At 36.8% G+C, this 12,427-nt stretch overlaps 1 protein-coding gene across 1 annotated transcript in view; it reads right to left on the reverse strand.

Annotated features, from left to right (window-relative positions):
- LOC126203597 (beta-ureidopropionase) overlaps nucleotides 1-12,427 on the reverse strand; it is a 155,238-nt gene that overhangs the window by 54,087 nt on the left and 88,724 nt on the right. The window contains exon 5 of the mRNA XM_049937960.1: nucleotides 9,799-10,005. Within this exon, the coding sequence (XP_049793917.1) occupies nucleotides 9,799-10,005 (207 nt within the window). The remainder of the gene's footprint in view (nucleotides 1-9,798; nucleotides 10,006-12,427) is intronic.

A 12,427-nucleotide genomic window follows, 5' to 3' on the forward strand; every position in this document is an offset into this window, starting at 1 on the left:
CATGATTAACAGACCACTGCCCTTTAGTGTTTGCCTCCTCCTGACACCAGACAAAACAGGTTTCCCCAAAACAGGTGAAGTGAGGCTCACTGGCTCAGTTTCAATTTTATTGAAAGACAGCATGCCCACTTGTTGGTTACGGGATGCAGTAAAACACCCCGAGTCCTCTCTGGTCCTTGTCCACCCTGTACAGGGCATCTAAATCTGCCATTGACATGCCACACACAATCAAATAGATGAGAAATAACAGATCCTGTACTTTTTGCAGATGAGACAGGGTCCACTGGAGAGGATAATACATGAGGAACCTGTGATACAGGTATCACAGGTACGGGACTCTCGGGAGCTCTTCCAACACATTGATTTACAGCAGCTGCCAATTGTTAGACAGTAGTCAGGATGATTTCCAGCTGCTTATGAACATCAACCAACTCATTCTATGTTTGAGAACAGCATTCACTTTAACCTGTTGAGCTAAAAAGTTGCTAATTCCCTATAAGAATTGAAGCAGATACACTAAACGAGATTTCTATTAAGGCAACACAAAAGCCTGTGGAAAAAACTGCTAGTTTCCTAACATTTTCTGAGCTTGATTACAGTTGTTAGCAAAGTCAAAAACAGAGTTAATTGATGATAAATGCATATAATATATGTAGGGCTACTCCTCTTTAAGGGAAAACTAAATGTAACAAAATATGTTCATTGGAAATCTGGTATAGTAACTTTATCACAAACTTTGTTCTGCTACACATTGCCTGTAGATTATCCGAAGAACAATGGTAGCTTCTGAAATTGTCAAAAATGCACATTATATGCATTGATATACAATGAAATTCACAGGTGATTTATTCTTTGGCAGAACTGTAAACCATTGTTTGAAATTTTTAAATAGAAGTTATTGGAAACTAAAATCAATTTCTATCTTCAAGACAGGTAAAAATTATTAAGACAGTAAAGAGACTCAGTTACTTGACAAATATCACATGTTCCATATTAGAAGACTTCCTCCTGTTTCAAGATACAAGATGGTGCGTGACCAATGAAGGATGGCTTAATAGTTCACATTATATAAATAGTTCCAAAACTATATAGCATTTTACTCACCATAAAATACCACACCAAACGACTTAACAATATATATTTAAATAGCTTTAATATATTATACAGCAGTTAAATGAACAGAATATGAAATACGTATAAATGCTGCACTGGTTCAAAACAAAACCTCATGTCTAACAACAAAAACTGTATAAAAATGGCAGCAACTGCTCATGGTGGGCTCTAGTGCACATTCCCTCATGTGATACTAAAATAACTCATTAGACTACAGCACCAATTAAGAAACATTTCCTTGGTACACTAATCTGTAGGTACAACTCTCTCCCCAGTAAGAAGTTTACCAGTAATATAGGGCAAGTCAGTTAAAATAATACAGTTTTTCATGAACATTTTACATATATTATTTTACTTATTTTTGAACAACAATTGGCTGCACATAATTTTATACCCTGCAGGTTCACTCGCATAAGTTTAAGTGAAATCTTAAAATAGCAGAACAAATGAAAGTACACATTTTTTTCCTGTTGTTGTTGTTGTTGTGGTCTTCAGTCCTGAGACTGGTTTGATGCAGCTCTCCATGCTACTCTATCCTGTGCAAGCTTCTTCATCTCCCAGTACCTACTGCAACCTACATCCTTCTGAATCTGCTTGGTGTATTCATCTCTTGGTCTCCCTCAACGATTTTTACCCTCCACGCTGCCCTCCAATGTTAAATTGGTGATCCCTTGATGCCTCAGAACATGTCCTACCAATCGATCCCTTCTTCTAGTCAAGTTGTGCCACAAACTTCTCCTCTCCCCAATCCTATTCAATACCTCCTCATTAGTTACGTGATCTACCCATCTAATCTTCAGCATTCTTCTGTAGCACCACATTTCGATTTTTGTCCTAATAGTATAAATAAGTTTACATTTTATTATTATAATTTCAGTTCAAACACAAAATTATGTCTTCATTACACACGTAAAAGTTATCAATTAAAAAAACAGTCAAGACCACAATAATCACTTATTTAAAAAGGATGGCTGGTTTCAACCTTTATGCTGGCCATCTTCAGAGCTAATGGACCACATGGCTGCAGCCAGCGGATTAGGTAAACAACTGTGAGTTTATGCAACTGTTCCATTCATTGCCAGCTACAGTCATATGACACGTTAGAGCTGAAGATGGCCTGCAAAAAAACTGTTTTATTAATTAAGAATTTATCATAGATCACTGTCATCTCCAAACCATGTTATCTAAAAATACAGGTAAAAGTGTTACTTTTTTTCTTTTAAGAATGTGCTTTTACCTGAATATCTTCCTCTATTGTTACATTAAATGATGCCTTATACCTCTAAGAAGTCATTCATTTTATAAGACGTTGAATCTATGGGAATGTTTTCAGTTTTATTCTGAATACCTCTAGAATACTAATTTTCTTTTTTATACTGATGGGAAACCTACTGTGTACTTTTATATCTGACTCAGTAATTCCCCTGCATACCTTCATGAGAGCTGCAGAGCCTTCATGGAAATTTTTCACCTGTCTTGTGTGATGGTTGTGAATCTCATAATTTTTCTGAAATAAATTCCTGTTGTTGGCTACAAATGGAATCAACAAGTATATATATTGACATGTAATAGTAGGCCTACATATCATGAGAGACTTGAAGGGATGTCTACAGGATGTTCTGTAAGAGACCCTGTGATTAGTTTAAACTTCTGCAGCATTTCCCCAGAAGATTATACCATAGTAAAATATAGAACAGAAACAGGCAAAATATGACAACGGAATTACTTCTCTGTCAACAGAGTGAGAAATGGCTCTCAGTGCAAAGCACACTGAGATAAGTTTCTTGAAAAGCCAATCACTTTGCTGTTTCCATCTTAACTGACTCTCTACCTGAATGTTGAGGAATTTTGTATGTGAAATTTCACAAATTTTCTGATTGTTAATATCCACCTCAGGCACTTGAAGTTTTTATTCATTATCTGAAAGTGTATAATATTTTTGAAAACTTTAGGGCTAGGCTATTTGCTGTGAACGATTTGTGTACATGGGTAGTGACTGTAGACTAAAAGCAGGTTACAAATATGGTGTGGAACATGTGACATTTAATATCATTTCATATCTCTTGTATGACCAAGGTACTTTAAGTTCAACATGGTTCACCTGATAGGACTAGTGGATGCCAAGTGGAACACACACAGAGGCGTGGATTGTGCGGGTACACCAGGGAGCACTCCATACAATCATAGGATGTCAAATGAAGAAAACACACATTTTTATGGATTTTAGAAATGAATCAATATGTTTACCTTGAGTGTTTTCTAAAAATTTCTATTTCTAGTAGGAAAAAATCCTTAGTGGAAACTTATAATGTCTGGCATGTGTTTCTCACCACAACATTAATTTTTTTTCTTTTTGATTAATGAAAGCTTCTGAAAACGTGGGGTACTTGTAACTATCACATAAATAGGTAATGAGGGGAAGAAAGAAATGTATACTGATACAGACTCTCAGATTTGTAGCCATGCATCATTCAACTTCAAAACATCTTTGTGTCAGCACTAATTTTGTATCATCTGTAATGATGTCAGATGTGCATTAGTACGAGAATTTGTTCTCTAAAAGAAGATGTCCATTGGCCCCAAGGTGCTAGGCCAAGGGGGTTGGTGTGTCCCTCCATCCCTCTCGCACTGTATTTTTCTAAAAGCATTTATGGTTTTTCTGGTGTCCTGCCCACTCATCTCTTATAGAGTGCCTAAAGGATGCTGCTTTCTCAGACAGCTAAACAACAATTCAAGCAAATCACATTAATGGTTTTTATTACAATAAAATAGATTGTCAATACTTAACTTTCGGTGACAAACAATTGGAGATGTGCAAACAATCAATGTCCTTCGCTATATACAATGTCCATACAAGTAATTTACATAACTTCATATGGATCACTAATCACGGCCCTTCTAATGCTTCTCTTCTAGTGCGTCATTTCTAGCCCAGGTCTGCTAATGCCTCTGCTAGTGCGCGTCTTCTATTGTCTGCACGAGGCTGGTAGGAGCAGTGCTAATACTCTCTTTGGATAGAGGCCGCTCCTGTCATGGTGCGGTCCTAGTCAGCAAACTATTGGCTGACATCATCTCACAGCCTTCTCTGGTCTTGCATTCTTCATCTTCATGCCTTTGGTTGTCATTATGCCGGAACAGTTTTACATACTGGTACCAATATATTAATTTTCATATTTTTCCACTAACTTATGCAGAATGCACTATCGTGAGAATTGGAAAGAAATTCTAAAAAAGATTAATAGCTTTGCTTAACAATGGATATTTGTCATTTGGTTCCTGAGGGCCTGCCTCAGTGGATGCTGCTGTCTAGCCAGGAAAATGTGCCCATTCACAGCTGAGCATACTTGCTGCTGACAACAAGTCCGACACTGTTTGTCAGAGCACAGCTGGAACCATATTTCACAAACATAGGTTGAAACATCAGAAAAATGCAGCACCCCCCCACCCCCCCCCCCCACCCCCCTCCATTTACATTTGCACACAGCCATAGAATGTAGACCTGTGTTCACAATCTTCAAGCTAGGTGAGATACAAATAACTGGGAATGCATACTTTGATTTTATATTGTATTAATTATGAAGTTGTCAGAGATTTTAAAACAACTGCACGGTAGCGGTACTCCTCAAATTTTTAGACAAATAAGTTTTAGACAATGCTATATAATAGCAATTTCTTGGAGTAGAGTACTTAGCAGTGATGTAAATAAATTATACAAAACATTTTAATACAGTAATAATGACATAATGTTACCATTCTTAAAATCTTAGGCCTCTGTGACTCGTAAAACATAAAGACGTCTCCAAGTTATATTTTCAGGATGGCAGGGGGAGGGGCAAGGGGGGGGGGGGTTAGAGGCAGTAAAAAAACTCCTCTAAAACTATCACAGCCTCTTTACTCTTAAGTAAACTGTCCAAGCGAATCACAATACCAACTAAGTCAGTTGGTGACGAAAGCTTTAGTGTCACGGAGGCAGGACCATATATCTTTTTGCGCTACATTTTCAATACAGCATGTGGGATGTAATGCTCATTAAAGAATTTCACTATTGTCTTTGCTAGATGGAAGCATTCGTACAGCATTCTCAGTGACAGTATGTCGTTTATTAGTAGATTAAATATATGCACTGCACAGCGTATGCAAGAATATGAGTATGTTGCTCCTCTACTACTTCCCACGCAGTCCACATATTTCAGTCATTGTCTGTGACCACTGCTATAAACCTTGTTACACCTATTTAAGTAAAAATTTCAACTAGTAGCAAACAAATATACTGTGCAGTTACCCTTTCCTTACCACGTTATATACTACTATAGAATACTGGCTGAGGTATTTTCATGGCAAGGTTCACACATTATTCCTTGATACACGAGTGCATCCATCTGATAACTATGGATTTATTGCATGGGGTACAGACAGACAGTCATGCAAATTTCTACTGAACACAATTTCTGAAAACTGTGTCGAGCAGCTAGCTCAGTAGACCACACACAATGGAAATATTTTAGACCTTGTAGCTACAAATAGGCTGGATCTTATCAACTATGTCAGTATAGAAACAGGGATTCGGATCATGATGTAATTATAGAAACTACAGTTACAACCGTTAATAAATCAGTCAAGAAGGCCAGGAGAGCAGATAAGCAGTTGTTAGCATCTCACTTAGGGTGTGAACTGATGTCACTTAGTTCCAGCAACATGGGATTATAGGCAAAGTTCAAGTAGATTGGAAATTGTGGTCTAGAGAGATATGTGCCTAGTAAGTGGATTAAGGATGGAAAAGACGCACCATGATTTAATAATGAAATTCGAAAGGTGCTGAGGAAGCAGAGGCTGTTGCACTCTCAGTTCAAAAGAGACTGCACAAATGACAACAAGCAAAGATTAGTAGAGATTTTTGTGTCTGTGAAAAGATCTTTGTGCAAGGCATACAACAACTTCACTGTCATACCTTAGCGGAAGATCTGGCAGAGAACCTGAGAAAATTCTAGTCCTATGTAAAATTGCTAAGTGGGTCTAAGGCTTCTATTCAATCCCTTGTTGACATATCTGGTGTGGCAATTGAATATTGGACCTAAAACATTACAGACCAATATCCCTAACTTTGGTATGCTGCAGAACCCTTGAACACATTCTAAATTCGAACATAACAAATTTTCTTGACACTGAGAAGCTTATGTCCACAAATCGGCCTGGTTTTAGAAAGCAACACTTGTTCAAAACTCAGCTTGCCCTTTTGGCACATGATATACTGTGAACTATGAATGAAAGGCAACAGGCAGATCCCATATTTATAGATTTCCAGAAAGCATTTGACACAGTGTCCCATTGTAGGCTGTTAACAAAGGTACGAGCATATGGAATAAGTTCACAGATATGTGAGTGGCTCAAAGACATCTACGTTCAAACAATACGCACATGTTCCGGGAACACAAATATGAATCCCTGGAGCCAAGGCAATATTCTTCTCGAGGAACACTAATGAGAAAATTTACACACCCAGCATTTGAAGCTGACTGCCAAATGATTCTGCTGCCACCAACATAAATTGCACATAAGGATGACAAAGATAAGATACATGAGACTAATGCTCATAAGGAGGCATACAGATAGCGGTTTTTTTCCTCATACTATTTGCGAGTGGAACAGATAAGGAAATGACTAATAGTGATACAGTGTACCCTTCACCATGCACTGTATGGTGGCTTGCAAATATGTAAATATACGTACATGTGGGTGAAATAAATGCAAGAGCACTTGAACAGTCCAACTTCTTTGTGAAAAATGTCTTCAAAAGATAATATTTGGCGGATATCAAAGATGTCCTAAACAGATGGTGACTAGGTGGCTCACACTCCATATTTTCTGAAAGGCTTCCCACCAATATTTTGAATACAGCATAAATAATGGAGCACCTGATGCACATGAAGTTCTACGCAAAAGTCTGGGAATTTCACAGCACTGGTCACCAGAGAAACAGATATTTTGCTGCTAGATTTATTGAGGTACTTGTCTTAGCTACTCCAGCACAAAGTTGCATCATCTTTGGCACATGCAGCTGTGAGTTGTAACGGTGCATGTCAGAATGTGTTTCAGTCCTTCCCCAAATTGTTAAATGAATAATGTGAAGGAGACATGGACTTGCTCAAATTCAAGTTGAAGAAAACTGCAGCTGAAACCCACTGTGTGCTGACAGAGGCATTTGGTGAGAGTGCACCGAGTCAAGCAAGAACATTTAACTGATTCAAGTGCTTGAAGGAAGGCCAAGAATCTGTGGTATATGACAAACACTCTGGTCAACTCTCGACATGCAGAACACTGGAAATGGTCATTAAAGTGTGTAACATGATTCACAAAGACCAAAGGCAGACAATTCATGATGTTTGTAGCAGACTTGGGCTGTTGTATGGTACACGTCAACAAATTCTAGCCAATGAAATGAACACGAGATGGATTGCAGCAAAGCTTGCCCTCGCCTCTTCTCAGCATTGACCAATGAAACCTCAGGATTCAGATATGCAAGGAGCTGCAACAAAGAGTTTGACAGTGTCCAAAATTCTTATCCATAGTTGAAACAAGTGGTGAATCTTGTGTCTATGGTTATGACCCTGAAATGAAGCAGCAATTATCACAATAGAAAATGCCATCTTGTTCAAGGCTGAAAAAAGTTCTAGAAGTTTGCAGCAACATCAAGTCAATGCTGATAATTTTTTTCGACATTCAATAATGCATAAGGAATTTGTTCCACTTAGACTGTCAATGGGCAGTTCTATTGCAAGGTTTTGAGGTGACTGAGGGAAAATTTTTGATGCAAATGACCAAAGTTGTGGAAAAATAAAAACTGATTGGTGCACCATGACAAAGCATCTGTGCATGCCTTGCTTGTTGTTAAGGCATTCCTTACCAGAACCAATACTGCAATGGTCCACCACACTCCCTAAACACCAGATGTACCACATGTGACTTCTACCTCTTCCAAAAGATGAAAATCGCCTTGAAAAGGCAATTTTTTGACTCAAATGAACACATGCAAGTGGAATCGCTATGGATCCTGAACATCTTTCCCCCTGCAGACTTCAATCAGTGCTTCCAAAAATAAGAACAACACTTGGATCATTGCATGTGCGCCCAAGGTGACTACTTTGAAGGTAACTAAGGACATTAGGATGTAACTATATTTTTCTCATTTTTACAGTGAAATTATTGGATATTTTGGGTAGCATATCACATATAGCAGTATCATCAGTATCAGTTTTTTGATGAATGTCCTTATGCCCAGATAAAGTGGGTTGTGGTGAATATGTTATAAGTTGTTCACAGAGAGAAGAACCTGAAGGCACTGATGATAGTGTACATGGAGATGCTGTCCTTGATACTTCAGTATTCCACAGCCTATTATTTGTTGATTTCTTTTCTTTCTTTCTTTCTTTTTTTTTTTTTTTTTTTTTTTCTTAATTGAGATTCGTCATCCAAAGCTACCCATACAACAGAATGATGGCAACAAACACGTCTGATAAGATGTTCTTTTAATCACAAGGCCAGGGCTTTATGATATTTAGTTGTACACTATTTACATGTTGCCTCACTCTTACCATCAAACTGTCTGACATTAAAGAGATTCCACACTTTTCATTGAGGATGCATTTTGCTAACTTAACTATCCCATTGGTTGCATTTCGAGATAGCTCAGTGCAATGTCAACTGAGGGATGTCAGCAGTGTCTGTTTTTAAATAGACCAATGGACTGTGAGGCTAGTCCTCTTGTAGGTGCTTCCAGATTCATTCCATTCATTCCAGTATCATAGCCCCTAATGCATATGGAATACATGCTGCTGTAAGGCATAACAGTTTGCATGACAACCAGGATGAAAACAACCATTTCTTCCAATCTTATAGGGTTTTAAACATTTTAAAACAACATGTTTAACAATTCAACAATATTTATAAAAAACAGAGAGAGAGAGAGAGAGAGAGAGAGAGAGAGAGAGAAAATCTTGCTGAGTGGACACAGTTAACAAGAAATCACTAAAAAATGTGCTTCAAGATAATTATGTAAATGGTAATAATGTAGCCATATTTTCCACTGAGAAAGTGTAATGTAATGACTACACCAGAACTAGTGCTCTGCATGAAGGTATGAAAATTGTGCATCTTCAGGTTTTTGTGGCATGGTAACTGATCCATTAAATTTCAGGTGTGCAGCTATTTAAATTCTATTTTTGCTTCTTCTTATATTTTTAGCCATAAACCTTTCAGCCAACTTCAGAGTTGGCTAACAAATTAAGGCTTCAATCTGCACACTCTGAAGATGGCCATGAGACATACACCCAAAATATTAGAAGAAGAAGAAGAAGAAGAAGAAGAAATAGAGTTGATGTGGGTGAATTCCTGAAATTTAATGAATCAGGCATGAAGATTAATTGTCTCACTGATTAGTCAAAACCACATGAACCAGAGGCAGAGAGAAAATGATGAAGAAGGTTAATTAAGACACAAACTGGTACTTTCTGTTGAGATTTTGTTTTGTCTCCATGATGACAGAAAGGTTGTTATTTCCATACAAAATTCTAGTTTTTTTGGTAGGTGGAAATTAGTTGCTGTCTTAGTCTGATACATTGTTACCAGAATCTCATATCTAATTGAAGCATGTGAAACATGCTCACAAGAAACACTCAGTTTGTAGCCTACCTGAAAAACTGGATGGCCTGTGTTGCCTTCTGCATAGTAGGTCGATTCATTGAAATCACCAACACGAGGAATATGGTTTTTCCTATGTTTGCCGAGTACTTTACCATGTTGATCCACAACTACAGCTGTATTCCAAATCACATCATCATGTGCCTCATCTCTTTCCAAGATTGGAGAAATTATAACCATATTATTCTTCTCACACACCTGCAAATTGAAAAAAATATAAACACACTGAAAAACTATAGTCAAAGATAAGAAAATGTTCTACGAATACAATCAGAAAATGATTTTTTTTTACTATTTTCCATCTTTACAATTACAAAGTATCAAATGCTAAAACAATTCTGTTCTATAATTTTATTGGCAATTTAATTATTATACAAGGTATCTGAACATTAGACAGAGAAATTGTAAGAGGTCATTCTACTGAGAACCAATAAGCAATATCCCATATTTTTATAAGCAATGAGTGAAAGCTCACCTGAAATTCAACAAAGAAATGTAAATTCAATTTCAAGCAAAATTTGAGTTGGCCTGTACAGTGCATGATAGCCTGAGCTGTCATGCTTGACAAGACTACTGATATGTTATAGTCAATTTCATGGTGCATGTCTCGCCTTACAACTACAAAATGTCTACCAATGAATGGCTTAAATTATCACATAGCATAGTCTGGTACCATATGACACTACCATGCTCCTTCATTCACTAATGGAAGTTGTGATAATTTCTGCACTACCCTACCCACACAAAAAATTTATCTTGGGAATTTGTACAATCTTATTAACACATGCACTTACATTGCAAAATCAGTGTTCTACAACACAAGAGCTGCACAATATGAAGCAGTTGACACTAGCCATCAACCCAATGATTTAGAAACCAATAAATGTTGGACCCTCAGACATCACTGAGAATATTAAGCCCATCCAATTTCTGTAAATTATTTCCAGGTACCATGCATAATATTTCATAGTGATCAGCAAGCAAATGCCAGAATTGGCCTTTTAAAAAACCATCTAAACTTTTGCACTTACTTACTTTGTACTGAATAAGCATTCCTAAGAAGCAAGCAGGAGTTTTTAATTTCTAAAAGAAGCTTTCAAAATCAGAATAAACATAAAACATTTCTGTTAAAATAAAATTTTCGTGCTGCTGAAGCACTGCTGAGATATGCGGTGTACTTACTCATTAATCTTGGCAAATCTTTTTCTATCAACTCTTTACACAACTACCAGCATCTATTTTCTTAGCTTGGAATGGTATCCATACTTACACACATATTTTAAGAGTCAGAACTACATATTCCAAAAATGTTCCTGCTGCCATTTGTTTGTCTTACAAGGTCTTCATAAATACTCACTGTGCCTCACAGGAAACTGATATTAACTTCTCCATCGCACTTTGCAAACATGGTCAAGTGTTCGGAACACAATATGGAATCTTCATTTTGTTTACAAAACAGAGTTTTCATTATCTGTGGAAATCAGCTTCTTTCAGTGGGAGTTTCTGATATTAAATTAGTTTCTTGCAAATGCCACTTACAAATTTCATGCAGCATTCTTCAAACTTCACTACTGCCAACCTGAAATGCGTGCTTAAAATATTTTACAGATGAGTTAACCAACACTCATGATTTTTTTTTAATTTTGGTGTTATGAATTTATACCATACATAATGCACTCAGTACTTTTTCTTTACAATCTTATTAATTTTATTGTTTTTAGTCAAGATGCCCCTTCACTGAAACTTTTCTGTTAAGTCAAAGGGCACAACAGATGTTCCTTTCAATATTAATAGTGATGGACAGAGCTGAACAGACTCCATTAACGTCATAACACAACTTCAGAAATTTATTCATAGTTTTTTGCAACTACTGTAAATGTCAAACAGTTGGTAATCAGTGAATCTATATTGGATGATAATTCATCAATTAATCCCATTATTCTCTCTAAACTGCAACTCTCTTCAACAATTCACAACATAATTTATTACTAATCATTTACACTTCAAACAATCCTTCGGCATTATGATTCTGTTTGATTGAAAGTTTTGCATTTTCTTTGCAAATTTTACATGCCGTTTTCCTACAGTTGTCAAGCCATTGTCGCTCAGATTCATACAGTTCACATTTTTTTCTCTGCAACAAATACTCTGCCTTACTGACATACAAATTAGGTGATAAGATTATAATATTTCAATCTACCAGTGTAATCTTTCAATCCACCGGTGAAACTGTAATACAATATGTATTTCAGGACACAATCCTTGGTCCCTTTCACTTCCTCATGCATATTTAATGAGATGGCACACCCTATATACTCCCACATAATAAGCTATGCAAATGACACCTCAGTATTATTCTATGGTAGAGAATGTAAGAGGTAAGAATGTTTTAATACTAGTGATGTAATGGAATTAATTAAATACTTCAGTGATTAGGGCCTCAAAATGAATGTCACCAAATCTCAGTTACTGACATTTAAAACAGACAGTTCTTGCCACATCAATGTAAATAATGTATTTAACAACTCAGCAATGGCAGCTATAAATTAATTGGTCTGTATACTGATGAAAATCTGTAGTGTGTGAATCACATTAACTTTGTATGTGCAAAACTCAGTAG

Source organism: Schistocerca nitens, chromosome 9 (genome assembly GCF_023898315.1).
Source record: "Schistocerca nitens isolate TAMUIC-IGC-003100 chromosome 9, iqSchNite1.1, whole genome shotgun sequence".
NCBI lineage: Eukaryota > Metazoa > Arthropoda > Insecta > Orthoptera > Acrididae > Schistocerca > Schistocerca nitens.